The following is a 27,659-nucleotide window of genomic DNA, read 5'->3' as shown; positions in this document are numbered from 1 at the left end:
TTGACAAAGCATACATTCTAGGAATGTGTGAATGCATGTTCATACTCTATTGTGCATGCACCTGTTCATGTTCCTCCCACAGACAACAGTTTTACAATAAAACATTTAGGGAATGTTTTTACTAGAAGAGTGATAACAACAAATACTTGATATAGAGCCAGTATCATCCTCCAAACTTCTGTATACCTCAGACTTTCCTATTTCATCTGAAAAATCATCACACTGCTCTGTCAGGAAAGTTTGACGATATTCAAAAATTAAGCTACCTCAACGTAAAACAGTAAGAGACACAACAGCTGTGGTCACACCGGCAAAACATTCCAAAGTTTAACTTCAAGAAGTCTTTGTGAAGTTTTGTCGTCCATCCACACTGGCAGCCATACTTCTTCAAGTTTCAGTTCTCGAAGTTTAGGTCACTGGTGTATATGTACATGCACTCACCGGTGCACATGCAGGACATAGAAGAAAGCGCGCACCGTCTGACAGCTAATGACTGTGATGTTAAACAGTGCACACACATATATCCCTATGACTGCGTGCTTTGGAGGCACCTCAATGGACTGGTCCTGTGACAAACTCTTGCATCGTTTCACTTGGGGGTATCCACACTGCACAAACTTAAGAGAAAATTTGCAGGGGTTCAGTGGGAAGTTTCCCTAGTTTGAGTGGGAAGTATCACGAGAAGTTTTGCAGGAAGTTTTCAGGAAGTTTTTTGATTACATTGGCAAAACTTTGAGAACTTAAACTTCGCAAACATAAACTTTCCTATGTTTTGCCAGAGAGACCGCAGCTAGTGTTTTCTTGACGGGAAGAAAAATATGGCCATTAGAAAGTGTGGCATGGTGGTGAAATCAAAGTTACAGCAAAAGACAACAATACTGATTTTTCTTAACCCGTTGAGGACAATTCCCAAGTATACTCAGGAAGGTGTCTATGGGAAATGCACGTTGTAACAAAACCAGCCTGTCCTCAACGGGTTAAAGACAGCTTTGGCTACCATCCGGAAAAGCATATGAGTTCCTGACCAGCACATTATTTTTCTTCTTATCCCTTAGAATATTTATGTGTTATTAAATACCATACTGATTTTTTGATCAAACTCTTCTTTAGACTTGACAGTCAAATAATTCAAACTTCCTTTGCATGATCCTGGCTAATTCGAGGAGTCCATAATTCTTTTTTTTTTTCTTTCAGTTTATGTAGATCCCACTTTAATAGAAACTAACTAACGGCAAGGTATAAATCAGAAATCTACAACCCATATCTGTGGCAGTCCCACTGCACTTCAGATCAAGGTCAAGTGGTCTATGCTCACAAATTGGTCGTAAATAAAGCATTATGAGGGTGGTGTGTACTTTTTAGTCCCATTCTACTCTTAATTGGTCCACATACTGAAACTCAACAATGGTTGGGTAACTTGCTTCTCATGGGTAAGCAATGACAAAATTTGTCCTGAAAAGAAAAAATGAACACAAAATGCTCTGGTTAAGTTTATGAAGTTATATAAGTTTGCTTGTGAAGATTGATAACACATCTGGTGTCAAAGATTACAGTATAACAGCCTCAAACAAAATATTATTTCATCATGACCAATATTTATATCCACCCTAAGCATCATTTGATTGTCTACAAATTGCAATTTTGAACCAGGCCCAAAAATAATGCTGAATTAGGTCCTAGCATGATGCTGAAATGAGAAATTCATCCCTTCTCAATAGTCACTCAAATTTCCTTCAGTTGAAGCAGTTCCTCTGCAAAATCATCACTGATTGTGTAACCAATCTATTTGATGGGCACTGTGGGCTCTTTCTACAGCAAATATCTCTCCTAATGCCAGCAAACCCAAATATCCCTCCCTGGTCTCATCTATACATTCAGCAAGCAAAAGACTTTGTATAGTTAATACCTCACCTCTTCAAGTACAACAATGCCAGAGCCCTCAAGTTATCAGTGTTTGTGAGCTGTCCTTTTGTGGCATCCTTTAAATGTTACTCCATTGTATTTTTTTTAATGCCCCATGCTTTGCCACCCATGCAGAAAAGACCTTTTCAATTTGAAAAAAAAAAATCAGAAACATCCTTTTTTCCTCAGACCCTTTACAAAATCATTCATACATTAAATCTCAACATTCACTGCAGAAATGAATGGTTACCCTGAATGAGGAGGAAGACAAAGTTTTTTTGAAATTTCACCTTTCTTTCCTTCTTTCTTCTTCTATTTGTTGTTGTTCTTTTCTTTTCTTATCCCTCTAACTCTCTCTACCTTCATTTTTTCCCTCTCTGGCACTTTTTTTCTCACATTTTTACACCTATTTTTTTTTTTTTTTTTTTTTCATGGTAGATTGATTACTTGCGTGGGAAATCAAATAATGTCTGCAACACTGATAACATTGAGTTCTATGACATGGTGGATGTTGATAGAATGATTTTTCCATTTCTTCAGTAGCAAATCAGTGAATGTGTCATGAATGGTTATCATACTCTGATTCACCATACACTCTGGGCAAAACTGTTAGAATCACATACTGTTTGATATTACTCAGGTAATCTCATAAGTTTATCCTTTGGAACAGATTATAGATGCTAGTATTTCTCTCTTTTCACATCCAATCTAAAACTGAAGAGCTTTGTCCTTGATGACAGTTTCACTTATTCCTCGTCATACTCCAAAGTTGTGGATGGCCAGGAGAAGAGATGAATACTAAGACAATACTGCTCATACAAACATTGCGTAGTTCTCCTATGACACATCCACAAGCAACAGAAATAGTGGTGTGATTCTAAAATCTGAAGCAAACAATTATGTTCAAATCTTATCATCAGGTATCTTGAAACCACAATTGATGGATTGCCTCTCCACATGGGAGGCTCTTGATAGAACTACCTGCATCACTTTCTCCAAATTTAAAGGGACTGTACAGTACTGGTTGAGGAGGGGATTCATGTTTTGAACATTCCTAAGTGAGATAATGAGAAACCTCGTATGAAATATGAAAGAGCATGTAATTTTTAAGAAGGATTCAACATTTATTTGATGAAAATTGGTTTTCAAATGGCTGAGATATCCAAAAAAGCTATAATAATAAAAGGCGACAGGCTACGCCTTTTATTAGGATCTCTTTGTTTCACCTTGTTTTTGGATATCTCAGCCATTTCAAAACCGATTTTCATCAAAGAAACTTTTGATACCCGTTAGAATTGCATGCTCTTTGACATCTCATAGAGTGGTTTCTGAATATCTCGCAAAACGTTACAAGCTAAATCCCCAACTCGACCGGAACTGTACACACCCTTTAAGGATCATTTAAACTAACAATACAAAACCACAACCCTCACCAATACTTTGAGTTATTTCCTGATGGAAAGCCCTACATGAGTACAGGCTGTAGAGCACCTCTACCATTCTGATATTTTTGTTAGAGATGATTAAAAATAGTTTAAAACATACATTTATGTATTGGACCAGAGACTGAAAAATACAGTTGTTGACAAACAAATTGAAGCAATGATTCAGAACAATTAAGTTCCTCTTTCTGCAAATATTCCTAACTTCTTCATATACCAATCTACAAACAGCTACCAGTACTGGCATAGCCTTTTCTTGGGGGTCATTATCAAGTATTTCACATCTTGTGGGCTTGTGGACCATCATTTGAAACATGATTGGAGTTATGATTTAAAGCACCCTCCATGACTCCAGTTTGCATTCATACAACAAAAGAGAATAATTTGAATCGTGATTCTAGTGATACATCCTTACAATAGTGTTTCAAATCATGCACTCTCTCAGTATGTGTGTAAGCACTCTACAACCACTCTGCTCTTAACCTGTTGAGGACGAGTCCTGAGTATACTCGGGCAGGCATCTATGGGAAATGCATGTTGTAGCAAAATCAAACCGTCCTCAACGGGTTAACAGTACAGTAGATAAGAATAAATTGGGTTAAAGGGACTGTACAGTACTGGCTGAGGTGGGGATTCATGTTTTGAACATTCCTAAGTGAGATAATGAGAAACCTCTTGTGAAATGTGAAAGAGCATGTAATTTTAAGAAGGATTCAACGTTTATTTCATGAAAATTGGCTTTCAAATGGCTGAGATATCCAGAAAAGTGACAATAATAAAATGCGACAGGCCACGCCTTTTATTAGGATCTCTTTGTTCTACCTTGTTTATGGATATCTCAGCCATTTCAAAACCGATTTTCATCAAAAAAACTTTTAATACCCCTTAGAATTGCATGCTCTTTGACGTCTCATAGAGTGGTTTCTGAATATCTCGCAAACCGTTAAAAGCTAAATCCTCACCTCAACCAGAACTGTACACACCCTTTAATCACATGCCTATGTTTTCTCTTGTTTCTTTCTTTCTCAGGGTGAAAGGATTTTCTAGTAATAGTACATTGCTGGGGTCTAAAAGACATGATATCATAATCCCAACTTCAAATGACAGGTGGCAACTTTCGCTGAGGAAACGGCATGGAATTGCAAGCGATGAGATGATTGAAAAAAATGCAGACTGACAAGTATTCATTAAATGGAATATCTTTCAGTGAATGCTCTCTCTTCCCCTAACTTCCTGGTTAATAATTCCAGAACCCAACTAGTAGAATTTTGTGACACATTACAATAAGCATTATTCAAATGAAATAAACAATGTGGGTATTAGGGTTCTGCAAAGTATAAGGAGAAGACACGTCTCCTTTGACAGAATTTCAAACAATTGTACATGTAGTCCCTTCTGTTAACCCATTGAGGAGAAGTCCCAAGTACATAATGCACACTTGGGCAGGTGTCAATGGGTAATGTGTGTTGTAGCAAAATCAGCCCGTCCTTCTTCTCTTTCATCTTATTAAACCCACTTTTCCTTGTTTACTTTTCCTGCCCAACAGATAAATGTTTTTGACATTTGCCAACAATGCCACCTGGAAAATAGAACCCTGTTAGCTCAATCAAGTCTTTATGGCATAGCTAAGCTTTCCTGTTGTGACATACAAAAGTAGCAGCAGTAATGAAGGATGGTTCATCTGATTTACTAGTTTGGCATTTATGAAATAATCACTGCTTACAATTTCCTGTTACAACCATTGCAAAAGACTTTTGTTTGTCAGATGGTACCTGTGGCACAATATGTATATCTCATTCATTTAAAGGATCTCACTTGTAATCATTGTATATAATGCTGGTGGAAAGTATATTCCACAATTTTATTTTTGGACAATAACAAAGATCCAATTCAATTCAATTCAATTCAATGCAATTCAATTCAATTCAATTCAATTCAATTCAATTCAATTCAATCCAATCCATTCCATTCCATTCCATTCCAATTCATTTCTTTTCATTTTATTTCATTTCAATTCAATTCAATTGTAGTCAAATGAAGTCAATGCACTGCCCATTTTCTACTACTAAAGAATAAGGCAAATGAAAGTAACAATGAATTTCAAGTACACTTTTTTTTTTTTTTTTCCTGGGGAAACGAACCACAAAGATCTTAAACCCTGCAGTGTTTGTTCAGTGTTAACACCCTTTTGGTTCTTAAATTCCCTTATGAATTCTCCATTTCTTCTGGCTTAATTCCAGTCTAGTGTCATGCAAGCTATCTCCTTGAAAACCCAATGACTCATTACAAATTTGGCTGAAACTTTTCTCACGACTCTTTACTTAGACTTGGATTTCACCCTTGACAATTGCTTATTGCAGACAGGCTTAGCCCTCACAGTGGTGACCAAAAGCTTGACCTACTATCAGCTGATTGACAGCTGATGCTACAGCCACTAGGATAAGGGGGTTCACACAGCAGCTTGGGAGTGAGACTTGGATCGCAACCCTAAAATCGATATTTTGATCATGATCCAAATCTCACTAATTTGTTGTGTGAATGCCAGAAAGTCGAAAAATTGCAATTTGGATCGTGACCCAAATCTGGCTTTATTTGTGCAAGTTTTTTTTTTTCCAAATAATTGCTATGTTTCCCCAAATACTAAATACCAAATGCTCCACACTGTGTGCTGTTGGAACAGTGATTTGAACATCATTGTTTTCATGCCAACAATGAATCACCATTTTCACTGTGGGCTGGGGTGGCATAGCATGGTCCCTATGTCAAACTGTCACATATTCGTCAGTCCAAAGTTGTCTCTCATTAAAGTGTTCTAAAAAGATCATATTGTAATGGGGACTAGAAACGCAGACTAGAAACAAAAAATAACCTGACATCCCTGAAATGTACCCTTTTACCTTGGAAATACTCACTTACATGCATGTTTAAGAAACATCCCCATTGATAAGCAGCAGAAGAAAAAACCCGAAGCAGTGAATTTTGCTGTAATCTGTAAGCAATCAAATGTCTCTTTTATTTGTAATTGGTTTGCTCTATTGTACGGACTCACATTTATAAATGTGCAAGCATAGAGCTGCATCAAATGCATTTCTGATGGTCATTGCCTTTATTTCTATATTTTGATATCCTTGGGATATCTTTTCAGAAGGAAGTGTGTGCATGTCTTTCAGTTGTTATCACTTCCCATTCCCACAAGGCACTTTGTCAATGAAGTTGGCAAGTGACGGGAGATCTGATTCCCAAGTGGTTTGTGGGTTCAACACTACAGAGTGTAAGATGTGTTAGGAAATAGACCAGTTATATGATTTCAAAGATTCTCAGAATGGCATACATAAAATAATGATCACCCACCTCTAAACTCTGCTACAGCTATTACTATAACAACAATTACTCCTGCTACTTCTACTTCTACCACTACCACTTATCCTATTTTTAACTACCATCATCACTACCACTACTATTACTGCAATCAATATCAATGTTGGTATAAATGCTGCTGAGATATGTTAAGTAATATCATATCTACATGAATTTACTCAAGTTTACCTGGACTTCACATTTTTTTTACACACCATGTAATCAGACACAGAAACACAAAAAATTCAAGGGATTTATCTCTTCTCTCTCTTTTTTTTTTTTTTGACTTTTCGAAAGCTAACACTGCAAAGCCAAGTAGTAAGGCTTTATTGTCCTAGAAGCCTTTTGAAGGATCAAACCCCTAAATGTGGTATACTCAGCCATAATCCACTAAATCGCAAGGATCATCTTCTTACACTAATCCCGGTTCATTGATCAATTAGTCTGGTAGTGGCCCTGGTAGGAGTCTGCGGGGAAGACTCAAGGGTTGGCACTCAATGCTCTCTCAGACTCATTTTGTCTCATCTCAATATTATTGTTGGAAAACCTCAGGCAGCATAGCCTTGGTTCAAGGCTACGGAAAAGATCAGAACGGGGAAAGATTATGACATCAAACATCATAAGATTACTCACTATCTACATTTCTAATGAGGGAAACCCATCATACAGCTTAAAAAAATAATCCATACTGCCTATGAACCACAAGAAGAAAGCTTCACAGGAGCGGTATACTCTAAAGTGAAATATCAAGACATGATTTGAAGTCATCTTTCTAACATTATGAAATGTTGGGATGCCAACAGAATTTTGAGCAAGGCCAGTCAGCAGTAGACCTCTTATATCATATTGGATATCGCAACCTGGCTGTTCTCACAAAACCGAAGCTAGACCTTATACAATGAAGTCTGAATAGAGCTGCTAGAACTGTCGTTCAACACTTCCGCTTATAGTGGTTGTACTCTCATTTAGGAATATCGTACTTCTCATGTTTCAAAAGGGATTCTGCTGGTTTTGAAGAGGAAACGTTGGCAACCAATATACTCTCATGGCATAATAACAAACAAAGATCACCATGAGAGGTTTATTTACAGTGTGTAAGTAGATCATGATCAAATGTGGCCATTCGAAGTGTAGTACAGAGAGTAAACACAAAGGGTTACAGAGGAGATATTATTCTTTTTTAGGGTCAAATTCCCTTTTAAACAAGTCTGTTTTACACAGTATTTTCTTCTTCCACAGCTGCACTGAGATCAATCATTACAACGGATGGATATCATAAAACATTTTCACTTTCGGTCTGACAGCTAGCTGAGGTAATGCTTCTTTAAAATAAGTATGTAGACCACAAAGTTGATTGCAAATTAAATGCACTTATATAATTGTATTCATTCTAGATACTTCCTTTCACTTTCATTTTCTTAATACAGAATGTACAAATCTACCATGCAAATACTTCAGGTAAGCATGACATTATTGGTATTCTGATCCTATAAGAAATCTGATGGCCCGTCACTTTGCTTTCCGATTTACTTGCATTGTTAAGTTGCACACACACTAACCCGAAGAGAAAACCTATTAGTTGCATTCTGCTATAAAGGCAGGCAGTAGAACAATAATCTTCCTTCAGTCAGCAAAATCCTAGGATTACTGAAATAAGAGGCCTTCAAACATGATAGAAGTCTCTTTCAGTCCTGCTGCCTTTTAGCTAACTTTTAAGCAATAAAGAGACATGAAATCCACAAAGTGTCTTCCAAGCACATTGATTTTTTTTTTTTTTTGGGGGGGGGGTATGCTATCTCATTGTAATTGTCTGTACTTAACTGCATGTAGAAGAAAAAAATACAAATAGCATCATCTAGTGTCAGTCAAACTGATGTAAATATGTTTTCTTGCTTATTAAAAGGTCATCATATATTTACTAAGGCTTTAAGGTGAAGAAAGAACTCTCCTCCCCCCCCCCCCTCCTGAAACTAGGTTGCACCAAAACGTTCCAAACATACAAGAGCAAAACATATGCTGCATGACCACCCATAGGACCTGGGGTAGGTCAAGGGGTCTTGTAATGAAATAGGTCCTACCATCTACCCAAGACTGGATGAGTGAAAAACAAAACTGCAAAGGCCCTTAACCCGTTGAGGATGAACTGATTTTTATACAAACACGCATTTCCCATAGACACCTGCCCGAATATACTCTGGACTCGTCCTCAATGGGTTAAAGGGATTGTATAGTTTTGGTTGAGACCTAATTTCAGGTTTCTAACATTTTTTTGTGAGATAATGAGAATCCTCTTATGAAATATGAAAGAGCATGTAATTCCATGAGGAATTCAATGTTTATTTGATGAAAATTGGTTTTGAAATAGCTGAGATATCCAAAACAGAGCGATTCTAATAAGTGTGGGACCCACACTTTATTACGATCGCCTTTGTTTTACTTTGTTTTTGGATGTTTCAGTCCTTCCAAACCCATTTTTCATCAAATAAACTTTGAATTCCTCTTAAAATGGTTAGCTCTGTACTATTTCATAAGTGCTTTCTTGGTACCTTGCAAAAAGTTAAAAGCCCAATTTTAATCTCCACCAATACTGTACCATTCCTTTAACACACAGCGATAATTGACAGGTTATGAAAATTGACTTTTTCAATGCAATGATAATCCTGTATGTGGGCTGAAAAAAAATAAACAAAAAAATCACCAACTAGAGAAGCACTCTGAGAGCGCAGACCTCCGCCAAGCAGCTAATTTCCACCAATAATCCTGTTCTTCCAGAGATTAGTGATTTCCACCCATACGTATTGCATGCTAAAAATCATCCAATTCCCAAATATCGAAGGCTTTTGCTACGTCATCAACCCTCAGCTGTGTGGTGCGCCTCGCAGTAGAGCACGCACTTTAGTGCGCGTATGAAAACCTCACAAATATACGCAGCTTGTACTCATAAGGTAGGGTCAAGTTCATTGACCCTACTTGCCCAAAATATCGAAAATCCTTCATAAATTCAAAAAAAAAATTCTTGGATCACTACCAAAATTTAATCATTTGTTACTTGTGTCATTCTCAACCTTTCCTGCAAGTTTCATCCAAATCCGTTTGCAACTTATGAGTTATTTTGCACACAGACAAACAAACAAACAAACGGTAACGAAAACATAACCTCCTCCCTTGGCGGAGGTAATTAATGTGATATGCAAGATTGGCCTGTCTTTATATTCATAAGAAACAGTCATGATAATTTGCCATGTGCAGTGTGTGTGAATGGTGAACGACAAAAAAAAAGTTGTAGAAAAAAAATCTGATTAAATATAACTCGCAGCATTAGGTCCAAATTGAGGGACTAGGATCATAAGCCAATAATGGCTTTAGGCATCCATGGCTCTGAGCATCACAGTGCTGCGCTTGCAGCCAAATTCGTTTTTTGGACCACATGGGGAATGAACTTTTTGCATCGCAATCCAAAAACTGATAACTCTATGTCAATGGGCCTTTAAGAAAGATTTTGCTCGGCATGGAATTGCCATCAACACTGTTGCTCTTTGGTATAATATTCATGTGTTGATTTTTTCCCCCCCTTCCACTAGTGTGATGCGATGTACAATTTATAATAGGGCTCCTACAGACATCTGAGATAGAGAAATATTAGCAGACATACGATCTTACATAAACATATCCATAAACTCTCCCCCGCTGCACATACATCCCTCCATTGACTTTGCTCTTGTGCAATATATATAGTTACAACTTTATATAGCAACAATTCAAAGGAAACGTTAAACACAGATTTTATATATATAAGCCATCATTATTGCAGAGTGTGTGCCAATATTGTTAAATTGTCCATATTTTTTTTTTTCTTTGCAATAAGCACTGTACTAAGTATTGTGGCTTCTTAGGGTGGGATTTCACGGAGCACGCGAACGATTTGCGAAGGACGCGAATGACAAAATCCAACATTCGGAAAAGTTTTTTTCTCCGAATGTTTTCCGACAATGAAGCCGAAAACTATTCTTGCGCAATTTGTGCGAAGTTTTCACAACGTATGTGCGAATGTCGTGTGTATCATTGCTAAAGTACAGCATGTTACGTACACGAAGAACACGCGACGGAAATGCGAACAACGAAAAATGTTCAATAATCATGGGAGAAAATGTACCCAAGGAGAGGTGGAAGCTGTCTTGAGTTGAATTTTTTTCTTTCCTCTATTTCTCCTTTCTTTTTCTCTCATTTTTCTATTGTGTGCTTGCCTACATTTTTTTTTTTCCGGGACGTATCTCCACTAGTAAAGCATATGATCTTTTTTTTTTTTTTTTTTTTTTTTGCAGTTCCTCCAACATAATCTTTATACTTCAAATGAAATTTTACATACTTTAGATTAATTTTAACTGTATTCTGCGATTTTTTTTTTGTATTTCAAACATTTCTTTCTCTTTGCTAGTCTTTAATTTCTTTTGTTACTATAGTTGTTAATAATTGTTTGATGTTTAGGTGTATGCTACGATTTTTATTTGTAGAAAACGTATAGGTCATACATCCCCCAAACGTGCGCTAAACGTTCGCGAGAATGTCTCAAAAGGTACGCGAACAGTTTGCGATTACATCGTAAAATGATCGCAAAAACTTCGCAGATTTCGCGTAACATACGCGAGACATTCTCCAAAGTTTCGGAGTCTGTTTGGGGTTTCACGAACATTTTGCGAACATCACGCGTGTCTTGCGAAGGTCTTACGCATATGACGAGGCTTTAAAGACACTTTCGAGAACAATTCACGAGCAAATCACGACCAAGTGTGCGGAAAAGGTTCGCAGAAAATTTCAAACTTTTTTGAAATTCTCGCCGAAGTAAAAACGACATTCGCGAACAATTGACGACGCTTGGCGATCTTTTGCAGACCAAAATGCGAATGCTGGATTTTGCCATTCGCGTCCTTCGCAAATCGTTCGTGTGCTCCATGAAATCCCACCCTAAGGCAAACATCGATGTAATACTGTAAAACAAGGAATGTTCGCGTGCATTTTAATTTCACAAATTTCGCGAGAGCCAAAATTCGCGAAATTAAAATGCATGCAAGATTTTTTGTCTGCATACACATTACATGATGCGGAAAGCCGATACGATGCAGTACAACGTTCACTGTACAGTTCGCTGACTTGTACTGTACAGCTACTACTACGAGTGTACTGAGTAACCTACATCAATAGTATATATACCTAGTGCACGATAAAGTTGTAAAACAAACAGTACTAGTAGTATCCTAGCACCCTGTCACTCAAGATTCCTTTCAAAAGCCTCCCAAAATACTAGGAACTTCCAAACAATCAAAAGAAACTAGTATACTAGTAATCGAAATTTGGTACTCGTAAATTGAAGTCGCTACTATGTACAGTACCTCCTCTGACCAATGTCTACATTTAAATGAATGCTGATACTTAGTACTAGAATGCACACTTGCATTGCGCACGCACTGCAAAAGCTACGTACGTCCGTGCTTGCAGCTTTACTGAGTTCTGAATTCTGGATCTGAGCATCGACGATTTGCCGTGCTAGTGGTATGAAGCTCCTTGGTAGTATCTACTATGATGACGGACACAATGTACATTATGTGGATGCGGCGAGCTGGCTAGCATGCATACAAACACTTGCGTTTCTCGGGCCAGCGCCCGTGCGGTGTGTGTGAACATGTCATGCTCTGATCTCTACTAGTTACTAGTACTCGTACAGCACAGTACAGTACAATGTGCATATGTTCAAGGTGAGCGCTCAAGAGGAATGACCAGTTTACCCCTTCCAAGCAATGGAACTGATCCAATTCGTGCACACTTCTACTACGTGTAGTACCGAGTATCCTCGAGTGTGTACAGTATTAGCATGTATGTACGGTACACACAGCTTCCTAATAAGCCAAGGCCTAGCGCGAGTGCCTCCGTTTCTTTTCTTTTCTTTCTTTTTTTTTAATGAGATACTAGTACTCGTACACATTTTTTTTTTTTTTTTATTGCGCGTGCAGTTTTGTTATGTGTTTCAGATCGACCAGCACAGCAGGGAGCGTCGGCACTTCGCGAAAATTTCATGTCGCGAAAAAGGCCGTCGGCTCCAATTTGCGAAAATGTCATGCCACGAAATTATCGTGTTTTACAGTACATCACAGTAAGCGTTGGGACACCAGAAACTGATCATGAATTAGTAATCCTAGTGCCATTCATCAGAGCAGTAACATGATGAATAAAATTCACCAAGCTCCCTTTTGTGAGCTTTCAGTGATCAATCAATAATTATAATAATACTCCAAAAATAACAATCAACAAGAGATTGAAATCACAAGGATGGTGGTCTCAATCAACCTTTTTATATGCAGTAGTAAAAAGTCATAGCATCATACGGATTTTACTACTTTTTTCAAAAACCAGAGAAACTGACAGAATTTTTGGTTCCATTCAACAGAAACCTTTGTTAGTCTGCATTTATGATGTATACAATGTGTAAGATACAAAATATATTTTCTTGACGAATGTTTTCTTACCATCATTATATAATGTGTAAGATACAAAATCTATATTCTTACCTTCGTCTGCTAGAATGTCGGCGTGCGATCTCTTTCATGGTGACAAGCAAAAGATACGTAAATATCGTTTCAAAGTAAGATGATTGAACAAGAGACACGTGGCTGGTAAACCACTGCCGGTGTACTATATCACAGATGGCCCTTCACTTCCACAGATTCCTGTTGTACATCCACTTTTCCTCCCGGAAAAAAAAAAAATATTCTGGTACCAATCACTGAACCAAAATTATATTCACTAGCAAATGATATTTAATCCACTCAAGTCTTTGAAGCAATGCCCGTCACTTTCTGTCAAACCACTTATACCAACGGCAGAGTACTTAGAATGTGTGTCAATGCTGTGGGAAAGTCCATTGCCTGTACAAAAATATAACAATGAGACACATGTAGTTGCACATGCTCATTTTTTAAAGTAAGTGATGAATTCCACATCAGATGCACAAATGTGACCTTGAGTGCAGAGTATCTCCTCAAAATCCAAAACAGTGAAAAGTTTTGTGAGACAGTCTGAAACACTTCACTATCTATTCTCCATCTCCACTGACAATGATAGCACCCCAGGCTATACAAGTAGACTCCTCAATTTGATCCAGATTCTCTCAGCACTGACAAGTTTGGGTGTGGACAAATCCAAGGCCAACTTTAATAGTGACTTTAGAGTACTGGCCTGAGAACTTTAACAGGTACAGCCATAGTCAGTCATCCTCGCAGACTCAACAGAGATGCTGTGGACCAAACCACGCAACCAAGACCAGTCCCAGCATATAAACACACTCTCTCACTAGAACCGGTATCCCTGTGACAATCGATGCGTAGCTGAAGCTTTTTTCTCCCTTTCCAGTTTCTTCTTTTATCTCTCATGTCAATAGAGAAGGATTGCATGGCGCCCTCTGGTGACCATTACCCATTCAGCTCTCAATTGATTTCCAATACGATCGAGACATGCGGGGATAAACTTTTGCTGTCACTGGTGTCACTGCTAACCACGTACTCTTGTAAAAAGCGATATGTCTGTGTGTGGTCGGGCGTAAACTTACCCCTCCCCCTTGAGTTCTACAATACCCCCTGGTACTGGATCAATGCCCCCCTCTACCCTCCCAAAGGAGTCCGCGGTGTAAGTGCAACCTACTTGTGAATATCAAACTTGCCTATATCTCAGGCCATTGAAGGAGTTCACTGAGGCACAGACAATGTGGGAACTTTTGGCGATGTTTAAATCTGCTGCTTTGTCCTGCTTTTTGTGGATTAAGAATAATTAATGGGATGTGAAGCAATGACTATTCAGTGTGAAATAGCTGACTGCATACTCATGACTAGTGAGTTTTTTCCTTTATTTTTCAGATTCAACTCTCACATGCAGCTTTTGCAAAATTTAGAAAAGTCTGGTAATTGTCATCAATAGATATTGCTTTCTTTAACTCTTCATCTCCCACAATATGACTGAATAGATTAAACAATCAAGCTGCAATACTTTTATCTGAAAGTCATCTGTGGGATAGAAATTCAAAAAAGACATTTAAAGTACCCCTATAGCAGGGCTCCTCACAAAATTTTCTTTTCTTGTGGCCCAAAGAGAACTGTATCAACCTGAAATAAAAGGAAATATACAATCCATTTTAAATCTTAGTCGCCAAATTGGGACACCAAATGATAACCTAATTGGAAATTTCATGGCCCGACAATGGTTCCAGGCCACTTGGCCAATACTAATGTCGAGCCCTGCTTAAAGGGTGTGTACAGTTCTGGTTGAGGTGAGGATTTAGCTAAAACGTTTTGTGAGATATTCAGAAACCACTGTATAAGATGTCAAAGAGCATGCAATTCTAAGGGGTATCAAAAGTTTATTTGATGAAAATCGGTTTGGAAATGGCTGAGATATCCAAAAATGAGGTGAAACAAAGAGCTCCTAATAAAAGGCGTGGCCTGTCACCTTTTATTATTATCATCACTTTTTTGGATATCTCAGCCATTTGAAAACCAATTTTCATCGAATAAATGTTGAGTCCTTCATAAAATTACATGCTCTTTCATAATTCATAGAAGGTTTCTCATTATCTCACTTAGGAATGTTCAAAACATGAATCCCCACCTCAACCAGTACTGTACAGTCCCTTTAAAGGTAAAGCCAGGACATACGACCTAAAATAATCTGAAGGTTTATTTCTTGAAATTACTGACTCATTTACACCTTGCATCCATTTCAAATGAATCTATGAAACAGAATAAAAAGATTAGTAACTGTATGAGAACATGAAAGGTTTCTTGTAGCATAACATCATAACATATGTGACCCGCGACAACGGTTTCAGGCAAAAGTCGCAAGAGGAAATTCCCTCCTAGGCGGGGTACAAAGATTTTGACCATTATTTTTGTCGATTTGGGTTTTTTGCAGAAATTGAATCTTTGATATGTTTACTACATCTACACCAAATTTCGGAGCATAAGACAAAGTTTTTCCTATCGAAAATGAAATTTTAAACACCCTATGTTGGATCGCACTTGTCAGCTTCGATGTTCTTTCGAACGCCGCGCCAATATGCCCAGTGTTGCTACGGAGCGGCGTCTCGTGTGCGATTGGCTAGTGCGTCGCATACGTTTACATAGTTCGGCTTTCGGAGATACGTCTTGCAGCGTGTCGGAAATGTTTTGTCATGTTTTGACACCTGTACGTTCGCTCTAGTGTATGCTCTTCGTTTGGCTTTCTATCAGAGCGTTTCTACCGCATTTTCGACAACGGAAATGAAACAAAAAGTGAACACAACACTAGACAGCACTGACTTCCAATGTGAAAACAAATACGATAGGGAACATTGTTTGAACGCATCAGAGTCGCAAATCGTGCAACATGTGATCGGAAACTCACTTGATTTTCATGCTTGTAGTACGACAACAGGTTGATTCAGAAAGACAACAGTAGAGAGGAAAGGAGCGGTCATAACTGACCAATATTAAAATACACTGTAGGGCCTAATAAACATTAAAAATGAACCAATAAGTAGAGTCGTGTTTGTTTGTTTGTTTCTTTATCGCACAATGCAACACATGCGAGACTTAAAAACAAAACAAAGGGTCCCAAATAATGAAATTTACAGGACAAATCAACCGCAATGATAACGTGATTTGTAAAGATGTGTATACGAATGCGCCACCCGTTCCTGTGACGTGAACACACAGGCATAGCGTGTGGAGGCCATTGGGTAATACGTGCACATTCACACGTAACCAGCAAGCTTGCAATTATCGTATCCTCCATCTTGAAAGACGTTGTGTACGTACTGGTAAACCACAGAGAGTTCTGAGTGGTAAACCAATCCGAGCGAAACGCATTGTGTATTCGGCTCCATACGCTGAGTTCCAAGAAAGGTGCCCGGGAAATTTGACTCTCTCAGTGAGCCAATCAGAAGCCGCTGTGGTTGCTAGAGGCTGAGCTTAATCTCGATTGGCACCATCGTATGGATGGGTGATTCTCAACTCGCATCGCCGGTCGGCATTGTCTTCGAGCAAGAGGTAAATCTTCAAAGCCCGTTTTCTCGCAGTTTTGTCAGGCTAACAAATCAAAAAGTGCATTATATTTCGCTTTATTTGACTACTTACGGTGCCAGAGAATGCAAGTGTTTTATATCATTGCAAAGCTTAGGAAATGGGCAATGTGATTCAATTAAAAAATGCATTTTCAAAATTCCCGAGTTTTGCCTGAAACCGTTGTCGCCGGTCACATATGGAAGTGCTAATAATACTTTCTCATTCAAAATACATCCTGTGTACATTAATACAGCAGACATTCAAACTGGAATAGTAAATAAAACATCTCTTTTTTTTTGTAAACAAAATATTTGTTTCTTGACAATTTCCCTGACATCTCATATAACACAAATGGTTGGTTGTGAAATGCTTTCAAAGGATACATCTAGAGTCAGACGAAAAAAAAAATATCAACCAAGAAATACCGAAAACGAACATTACTTTAAGAGATAATGATACATGGGAGGGTAAATTTCACCACTTTAAGCAAAATACTATGTCATTGAGTGCTGACAAGATTACGCTACAAGTGGAAAATCACTCCTTTGTGTTCAGGGCAACACAACTTAATCATCAACCCTATCTGAAACAGCACTCCTAGTTGAGAGATGAAAAAATGTAACACTCCTTACTACAAACAACTTTAGCTCTGCCATAAAGGTAAGTCTATTAGGTATGTTCTACAAGAACACAGCACGGCTATGGTAGCCAACAGTACACATTTTCTTTTTAAGTCACAAAGTCACATGCTACTGTTCATACTCAATTATGCCACATTTAATTAACCCATTGAGGACGGGCTGATTTTGCTACAACACGCATTTCTCATAGACACCTGCCCGATTATACTGGGACTCGTCCTCAACGGGTTGATCAGAGATTATGGCACTACCAAAGCACCAATTTTCCATGAGATCCCTCAAATAAGAAACTAAAGCAGGGAGATGGCCACCTCCCTGACTAAAGCTACCACAACGTCCATGGACACTGAGCTTTTAAACATGGGGGAAATGAACCCAGCGGGAGTGTTCCTAATTTTGTAGCCTAGATGCAGTAATCTGCTTAGATTAAGGAAATACCCATTTATATCTGGTGAAATATCAATAGCATTACCTGGGACCTCACCCCTGCACACTCTCCCAGTTTTCCTCATCTTCTTTTGGTTGTTTTTTAATGGTTCAATAGTTTGTTTGTTTGTTGTGTCTGTTTCTACCTTATTTGGATACCTTTGTTGGAAAGATACACGCAGCGCGGGCAGGGGGGAATAGCTAAATTAATCAAATCAGTCTGTGGTAATACCGTAGAACATAATGATAAACGGATGAGATGAATCAAAGCAGAGCAAAACAGATATTTGAAAAAAAAACAACAACAACAAATGTGGCTGGGAAGTTTTGATATTATGCACAGAGAACATGAAATCATGCCTTCTGTCAATTGATTTAAATGTCAGTCAGTAAAGATTGAACCAATCTACAATGCTACTGTTACTCCTTGTATTTCTAGATAAAGGACTTATGAAAGTATGCAGGAGGAATGGAAAGTGAAGTTGATTACTCATTTTACTGAAGTAAACCTCAGATATCCATATTCTGTTGTTGTTGTTGCTTTCAAGAGTTACAGTACTTTAGAAAATAGAACTGGGCCCCTTGGAAAACCAGAAATAAAAATAATTGGCTGCGTTTACCGAACTCGCGAGAGAGAGAGTATCACTTTTCAAAATGCTTTTTGAATGGAGTTTACGAACATGGTTTGAAATGCAATGCTTGGGGTGCCACATTTTAATCTAACCATCACATAATCCCGACTGGTATGTTGTCACTGTGCAGATGCTTTACGCCATTAAACCAGGAAGAAGAGGTCAACTGAGGTCAACGTGCCTTCATCATTCACACACAAACATTTATCTACTCACAGAAAGGCATTCATGGTCTAAAATGTGTTTTCAAATCACCCTTTTTTGGCATTTCAAATCAGCATTTCTAAATGCAACTGAAAACACGGTTGCATTTATCTACCCCTGAAAATGCCTCAATCACGTTTGGAATCTTGATTATGCCTCAGAAAATTTTGAGATAAACACACCCATTGCTACTTCTGACAATGGGCTACTAACATTTTTTCCCACATTTTTTTTCTATGTAAAACATCTTATCTCATAAGTTCCAGGGGTTTTAAGTTTTGTGTGCATGAGAATAAGAAAGAAAAAGTCCGGAAATGGAAGTTGATGGAAGAAAGGACACTCTAACAGAAAGAGAGAGAGAGAGAGTGGGATAGAGAGACAGAGAGATAGAAGGAGAGACTGATTAGATATTAGGTCCTAACACTTCTTTGATTACAGGAAGATTAATGAGATAGACTGTTAAATTACTCACAGCCAGGAACGTGACATTGGTATAAAATAAGGACATCCCTACATTAACTTCTTCCATGAAGAAAAGAAAGGAGAAGGGGCCATCTTGATTTGCAAAGTGAGATAAAACGGGAAAAGATGTGCAGGACAATCAACACAAAATACATGACGGAAGAGAGATAGGCACATAGACAAACACTGTATGTTTAGCCTGAACTGAGGGCTTCACCAACAGACAGGACAGGAAAAGGCATGCTAAGTAAGATGAACAGATATATATTTATGTTACAATTCAGATACTTCAGATGTTAAAGTTACTTTCCTCCACAAACTTCGAAAATAACTTTGTAAAATAATTGCACAAACTTGATTTGATCTGAATGCGTGTAAGGTAAAACTTGCACAAGTTTGAAATCTGCTTAGAACTTAGTGACATGACCATCCCATTTGGGGAGCAGTCATTGGTATTAACCACCCAGTCACGATCCTTCACCCAAGGGTTGCTTCCAATATAATGACAGGAGGTTTGATTAAGAGGCAAATCCAGTCTTCCAATCTCAGACGTCCACGAAAATGAGCCTCCCGTGACTTCAGCAAGCATACAAGACATGCATGCTTGTTATCTCACTTCTAAAATATGACTGTAACTCAAAACAACCATGAAATATACCATTTTCTGCTGATTCCCCCCTCCCCTCCCCCCTTCACTCTTTCCCATGGGAGCAGACAATGGAATCTTCAGGTAATCAGTGAGGTGCAGCGTGTCACAGACAAATGCATCAATAATGAGGTATTATTCTCTCTTCTTTGTGAAAGAACCTTGACATAAAGTTTCTACTTCAGGAATGAACAAGACTGTTGGTTTTTGCTCCTTTTTCCACTGGCGAGAGTCACAGTGAATTTGTAATGGGCACGGTCACCTCAAATAAAATAATTTTCTCACAGTCAATTTTACTATCACCATGATTCTACTTTAAAGGTAGGGGATACCTTTTACAGACCTCCCAAAATGCAGCAAAACATTAAATATGAACCTCAGGAGACTTTAGGTCACTACTTAGAAATTTGGAAGTCAACAGTTATCTACAGTTTGAATAATGCACAAAACTCTTAACTACTCAGTAGTTCTGTGTGTCAGCCACACTTAAGCCTTTTTGTTGCAGTCTTCTGTATTTTTTTATCTATAAACACAAATCTAAAAGTATAAGAGCTGATGTAACATTTTGTGTGGCAAGAATGTATATAGAAATGTTTGTAAATTTTGATGAACTTTCTTCACAAAAATATGTACATGATGGACACACATGCAGTGCATGGGTCTGCAAAGGTAGCCTATTAATGTACTGGAATTTACGGTGAGCCACACCAAAATTAAATTCAAAATCTAACGGTCAATAAAAATGTACTAAATGTTACCTTCCACTTTCAATACTTTATGGGAGTTTCTAAAATGATACTCTCTTCAACATACCACTGTATTCATACAACTCTTCATTTAAGGCATGCAAATGGGATTCCCTACCTTTAACAACTGATCCCTGACAAATTGATTTTAAGGAAATAAGTCTTTGTTTTTTAAGTTTTCTTTCATCAAAAAAGGAAATTTAATGAAGAAGTGTGTGCAGGCCGATAGGACACTTGTGAAGCCATAACAAACGGGCTGCCACGCTCTTTGTTTATTTATTTATTTATTTTTTTTATGTGTTACTTTGACATACCATAACTTTCATGTATTTTTTATTCGATTCTGACAAAATTACTGGCACTCTGTTCGACTTCACTCTCAACGGAGGCCATTTTAAAATTGTTGTGGTACTGCACCTTCAAAGTTTCCGAACACACTAAATAGGAACTGAATTGGTTTGTCGACCTTACAAATTACCTTGCCCTGTCCTTAGCCCCTCCCTCCTGCCTCTATTTCTACTGTGTTATCATGCCAGGATTTGAGAAGAGGAGTCTCAATAATGACATGAGGGGCTACCTCTGGTAAGTGGAATTTGTAAATAAGCTTAGTCTCAGGATTACAATACAATCCCATTATTCAGATCCATGGTCACGTTTCAGAGTTGTTACATGCCATATAGTATTTCAGCATCTGCCCTAGGTAAAAAACCCAAGATACCAACACTGCTGATGCACCCTCCTTTATTTATTTTCTGAAGGAGGCAGAGAAGATTGAAGGGATTACAGTGAAAATGTCACAACATCATGACATTTTCTAATGCATCTCTCCCATTATAATACTGGGTAGGATATTTCTTGTTTGTCCTGCGGCTGAAACATTCTGGCATGAGGAGTAGGAAACTACTCTGAAGTGCCATTTAAGTAGAGTGAGGTTATCTCGACCATCTACACATTACAGATAGTTTACTTGAAAGATAGAAGAAATGACATTTCTCTGTGGAATTCTACTTCTAGGCTCTGTTCACGGTACTTTTACAGTCTTTTCAGTTTCTCTACCTTTATTGGTCTCTTTTTTCTTCTTGTTTATCTTGCTACTGTATGACAAAATAAATTTAAAAATTCATTGTGAATCAGTTCATTTGCTCTTACATAATTTCTTCAAATTGAAATGATTATGAGAAGCAAGGCTGAATAGAAATTGTCTACATGTCTTTCATTCAATGAATTTTCTATGATTGATCTGTTTTTCATTGGTAGTTCCAGTAGGCAAAAACCAGACTAAATAGAAAAAAAAAATTAATATTGCCTGTATAGCTCTGTTTAACCTGTACACCACATCACAGAATTTGGTGTTTGTGTTTGCTTCAACACCCATACATCCAGTATACCCTACACAACACTGTGTTTGGTGTTCATCACTGTGTGTACCTTTATCATCAGACAACAGTTAGCATTGTGTGTATACTGTGGACACCCATGCACACCATGTCTAGTACAATCAATGTGTTCATCATTTGTCACTGCGTGTCATTCTGACATTCTGAGAGCTGGTCATGTTTTGTGCTCCCTGTTGTGAGACTAACATAAAAATGACACAGCATTCCTATAAACTTGTTCTTCTTGTTTTTCTGTCTGTCTGTCTGTCATGTTGTCTATTTTTGTCTGCTGCTTTTTATATCTCCCACAGATATCTTTTCTCTCTCAATTTATACTTGTCTCTAATTCTACCTAAAATCTCACTTTTAATTGCTCTTCTTCAACACCTTTTCTTTTATTAATCTCTTGCATTGACTTTTACACATGCACAGTGGCTCAGTCAAATCGGGGTGGGGTGGATAGAAAAGGGTCATGTTGTTGTGTTTTAAAGAAAGAAGAGAGGGAGAGAAAAAAAATGGGGCCCCATACAACACGCATCTTGCAAAGAAATACATTTGTGTCTTATGCAGTGTGTCAATAAAAAAAGAAGATCCATAGCCAATTTGACAGAAAAAGATGATTTCAATTGCAACAAACACTCAATACACATTTCTTAGTATTAAGTATTCTTACCTTGCGAGGTAGAAGCGGAGGGACATTCCCTGTTCACATCTGAAAAAAAACAACAAAATGACAGATATCCATGAAATATTTTATGACAAAAAAAGCATGAGGATACATCGTAACCATACATGCATTGCAATACTCTCTGAAAATAATATCAGTATTCTTACACAATTTTAGTTAACAAGGGCACATACTCCACGATGTACATATCCGCAAAAGCACAATTTGTTCATTTCAATACCACAGAGGGATTGATTCTTATCTGCGCAGAAGCACAAGAGGAGATTAGTCATAGAATATCTGCACATTCACTCACGTACAAAAAAAAAAATCCAACTAGTGCATTATCAATTTCAGAAATGAAGAGATATAACCACTGATCAAAGGAGAAAGGCAATTTCAAATGGTATCTCCTTTATTGCAAGAAATATGATGTTCACTTTATATTGCTCTCTCACTTCTTGCATATTAAAAGTTGCAATATCTTGACTCTAAAAGGCATTCAACTTTGGTATTCCGTTGTGGCATGTCATTCTGTGCCTTCATATCTGGCCTGTTATGTCTTTTCTGTTCTCAACCTGATCTCTTGCCCAACACAGCTCGGCTCTGTCATTTCATTTTTATCTGTCATGCTAGGTTTTATGTTTCCCACTTTAATCAGTTCTGGCTGATCTTTTATTTTTCCTGTAGAAGTGTGGAGAAAAAAAGTGTCCTTTAGTGAGAGAAAGTTGCAATTTGTATTTTGTTGTCATCTTTTTAACTATATTTGACTTCCGTATTGTTCTATCAAATAATGTTATTACATTGTACCTTTAAACAAATTTCATAACACTGCTTTAAAGCACTCCCCACTCCACATTTGACTTCACAACCCAAATCTGTTTTTACAGGCACTATTCAAATCAACAACTTTCTATCCAACCCCCCCCCCCCAAAAAAAAAATACCAAAGCAAAACACATGACTGTGGTAAACTACTTGTTCTACACTGTTCCTACTTTTTTTTAAAGACACTGTTCTTACAAAGTTTCATGAAAGAAGTTAGAATTACTTTTTTTTTACATTTTGGCTCCATATAAGATTAAATAAACAGTAGTTTGTTTCACTGAGAATCTAGAGATTCCGGAGATGCCAAAAATCTGTAATCCAATGGATTCAGCCCTGGCTGTTTCATGAGGAAATCATTCTATCAACATTAACAGTTGTTACTATGGGAACAGATGATGGGCTGTTACCTAAGAGATACTATCTAAATGGGTGTGATTGGCTGTTATGGTGGAGTTTGTGAAGTGTTTCAGGACAGAAGGCCATTCCTACAGATGTATGCCTTGCCAAAGTTAGAAAAAGCAAATGTTAAGCAGAAGAAATGAAACCATTATTCACAGACAGAGAGAAATGTGAAGAAAAAAAGAGAAAGCAATATAGTGTGTGACTTGAAACACTTCAGGACAGACAATATCTTGAAAGTCATCCTTTCTTGTGTCATATTGTTAGAAAAGTTCTTACAACTAACTCATTTTTCCCTCACCACCCCCCCCCCCCATCAAATCTGAGGTAAGTCTCTCATCTTTTCTGTACTCAAACTCAAATCTCCCCAAACTGACACCAGCTGACACGTGTAATCCTGCCATACTGACCTTTTTTTTTTCATCTCTAAGTGGCAGATGCTTGCCAGCAAAGATTTTAAAAGTGAATTCATTGTCTTCACAATTATACCATACTGTCAGTCATCTCGATCCTCATCCCCCCCCCCAAAAAAAAAAAATGTGAAGATGCATGGCAAGTTGGGTGTGAACAGATACAGAACAACTGAAGCTCTTCTGAAGTTCTATTGGAGCACATCTTTAGCTCAAGAGGAGGAAAAATGTACTTTTAAATATGACAGTTAACTGGCAGGCCTTTTCATTTTTCTCTTTTGTATCCCATCAGTGTCTTGGGGCCGGTTTTGTATGTCACTGCAAAGATGATCAAATGCAACTACATCTTTCCTATGATCAAAACATCTTTCGTTTCATCATGCACAATGACTTGGGTGGATACTGTATCAAAAGGGATGGAATTCAGATGTCTTTAGTGGTTGAGCAAATCTCATCTAATGTCAGCTGACATTTCATTCTATGTTCTCACTTATCTTCATGTTGCGGACAATTTCTGAGTTTGATGAACCATACTGTCACCATGCTAGACAGAGAGAAAACTCTTGATTTGTCTTTCAGGAACTTTCAGGGTCTTTCAGGAACTTTTCAATATGGTAACAGCATCATGCTTTGCCATTTCTTACTTTTGAGTAATATTCCATTTTCCTTATGTCATCACAATATAGCCTAAGAAATGTTCACCCTTGTGCCATAGTGTGTAAGTACCATCAATGTGTTCTTTTCCTGAATGGCTTTATATCATTGTAAAGAGTCGCAATAATTCAGAAACAGGTTAATAATGTGTATAAGTTACTGCCACACTTGCAAAAATTTCTATTGCTTGAAATATCTCACTCATTATACAGCTTGTGCCTTTTTAATTGTGATGTAACCTTTTGTGAAAAATAGTAGAAATGTTAAATTCTAGAAATTCTGTTAGAAATTACTACAAAATGTCTCACTGTACAAAACTGTGGCAGGATCAGAACTTTATACCTCCAAAAAATGGAGTAAAAAGTCCTTACAGACCTTCACCTATATAAAGTCCTGCAATCTTCTTTTCAAACAAATACTCTTTGGAAAGTGACTGTATGTATGCTCTCCTTCCTTTAATGTTACATTGATCTTTTCTTATCCTGTACATATTGTTAATAGGAGTATTTCCTTTCCTTCTTTTTTTAATTTTACCTCATTCAAAGCATTAAACAGTAGCAACCCCGACTATACCTGTACACCTCCCTTTTTCTGAACAACAATTACAATTCCACTCGTGGTTGACATTGCAAACCGACCTTTCATTATCTCTCTTCCAAAGTTTTTATGTCATACACTGGCAGATCCAGGAATTCTGTAAAGGAGGGGGCGCAAAGCAGTTTATATTTCTGGTGCCACTTCCTGATTTAATTGGCTGACAAGCAAAACAAAAAACAAAAAACAAAAAACAAAAAACAAAGCCCATTATCTCGTTTTCTCATACCACTTACATTTTTCAATCAGCTGACAAGGGGAAAAAAGGCTTCAGCACCATTTTCTGGTGCCAAATTTAAGAAGAAAATGTTCAATTTTTTTTCTTTTTATTTTTTTTATTACAAAAAAGAAAATATAATTAAAGGGGGCATGACCATTGCCCCCCCCCCCATCCATCACTGTTAGATCCAGAACTCCACAATCACATCAAATCAACATAGACACACATACACACACTCACAGAAAAAAAACAAAAAAACAAAAACAAAACAGCACGAAGATCCTCCGGAATGCAATAAGCAATGAAAACACCAGGCTCACTACAAAGAGCAAAGTGTTAGGTACGTGGTGAAGTGTAACAAGATTCTTCTCCGGCCAGTCAGGTAAATTTTAATCAAGTTATAGGTCACTGGCGCTTGGTCAGTGAGAATAGATTTCTTTGTCCGCAAGACTGGGAATCTTGGCCACTGTGCTATTGTACAGAGCCTCAGGAAATGGTCAAGTGAACAAAGAAACAGACAGCCAAACACGATTGATGAGATGAAAACCAAAGAAGTAATGGGTAGATCTATATGACCTAATACATCCAAACCAGCCATCCCTTTACATTTCGAATGTAATACTGCACAAGCTGTTATTTTCGTGAGGGGTTAATTTTCACGAATTTCCGAATCAAAGTTGGACCATGAATTTAACAACATGCCAAAATGTTGCCATGCGCTAGGGTAATGGTGCATTTACAACAGCCTCAATGTCAATTCACAAAAACAACATCTCGCAAAAATGTCTGTCACCTCCTCATTTGCAAAAATATCTGTACGCGAAATAACAGCTTATACAGTACACAACTTCTATGGGAAAACACCAAGTCAGTGAGCCAATGTGTATAACAGCAGGCCATAAAACCTCACTCCTTTTGCTGTGGTCTTATCAAAGGTCACATGGGAGCTAGCTTTGAACTATATTTCAGTACTTTTAATTTGCATGATTCAAAATTTAGACACTAGTTAAGCCCCAAGATATGCATGAATCAGCATATCATACAATGTGCACCACTACATGCAAACATACATTTCACCTAACAAATTTTAATCAACTAATTACCATTTGATCAACAGAATCATTCAGAAACTATTAGGAATTTTCTAGGGCTCCTAACTTCTTCTTTAGAAAGACTAACAAAAACATGGGTGATCTCTAGATTCTGTCACTATGCTACTACAATGGTTATGAGAAATTGTTTTTCTGTTAAACTTTTAATCAATTGCTCAGATATTATCTGTTTTTACTCTGAAAGACCAAAGATTTGAATGAAGAAAAAAAATCCACATGATTTCTCTGATTTCTTCTGCAAAGCATCTGTTTAAATACAATTGATAGTCCCCCCCCCCCCAAAAAAAAAAAGAAGAAGAAGAAGAAGAAGAAAGAAGATATCTGTATTCCTACGCCAGCAAATTTAAAGGCACCAAAATCTGTTAACATCTTCTTAAGACGACAAACGTGTGTCTGAATGCTCAGTACCAGGTTGGCATTTTGACATTAGGAGGTTACACTATAACATCACTCAATGAAATATCAATCAACTGGCAACATATTATCTGTTTTTACTGTGAAAGACCAAAGATTTGAATGAAAAAAAAAAACTTAACTATTTCTCCAATTTCTTCTGCAAGCATCTGTTTGAATACAAATGATAGCCCTACCCCCTTCCAAAGAAGAAGAAGAAGAAGAAAAAGGAAGATACAATGTATCTGTATTCCTTCACCAGTAAGTTTAAAGGCAACAAAATCTCTGTTAACATCTTCTGAAGATGACATGCATGTGCCTTAATGCTCAGTACCAGGTTAGCATTTTAATGAGATGAATTTGCATCATAACATCACACTTAAACTGTGATAGGATTGGAACTGCCTGTCATACAAACATTCATACCATGAATAGGAAGTATTGTGTATAAATTCATATCTGTGTCA

At 37.6% G+C, this 27,659-nt stretch overlaps 1 protein-coding gene across 1 annotated transcript in view; it reads right to left on the bottom strand.

Moving 5' to 3' along the window:
* The window catches only part of LOC140239285 (rap1 GTPase-activating protein 1-like), a 289,478-nt gene that overhangs the window by 221,737 nt on the left and 40,082 nt on the right, over window positions 1-27,659 (bottom strand). The window contains exon 2 of the mRNA XM_072319160.1: window positions 22,590-22,628. Within this exon, the coding sequence (XP_072175261.1) occupies window positions 22,590-22,628 (39 nt within the window). The remainder of the gene's footprint in view (window positions 1-22,589; window positions 22,629-27,659) is intronic.

The sequence above is a fragment of the Diadema setosum genome, chromosome 15 (genome assembly GCF_964275005.1).
Source record: "Diadema setosum chromosome 15, eeDiaSeto1, whole genome shotgun sequence".
NCBI classification, from domain to species: domain Eukaryota; kingdom Metazoa; phylum Echinodermata; class Echinoidea; order Diadematoida; family Diadematidae; genus Diadema; species Diadema setosum.
Note: the sequence above shows the minus strand (reverse complement) of the source record. Positions and strands in the feature narration are given on the sequence as shown.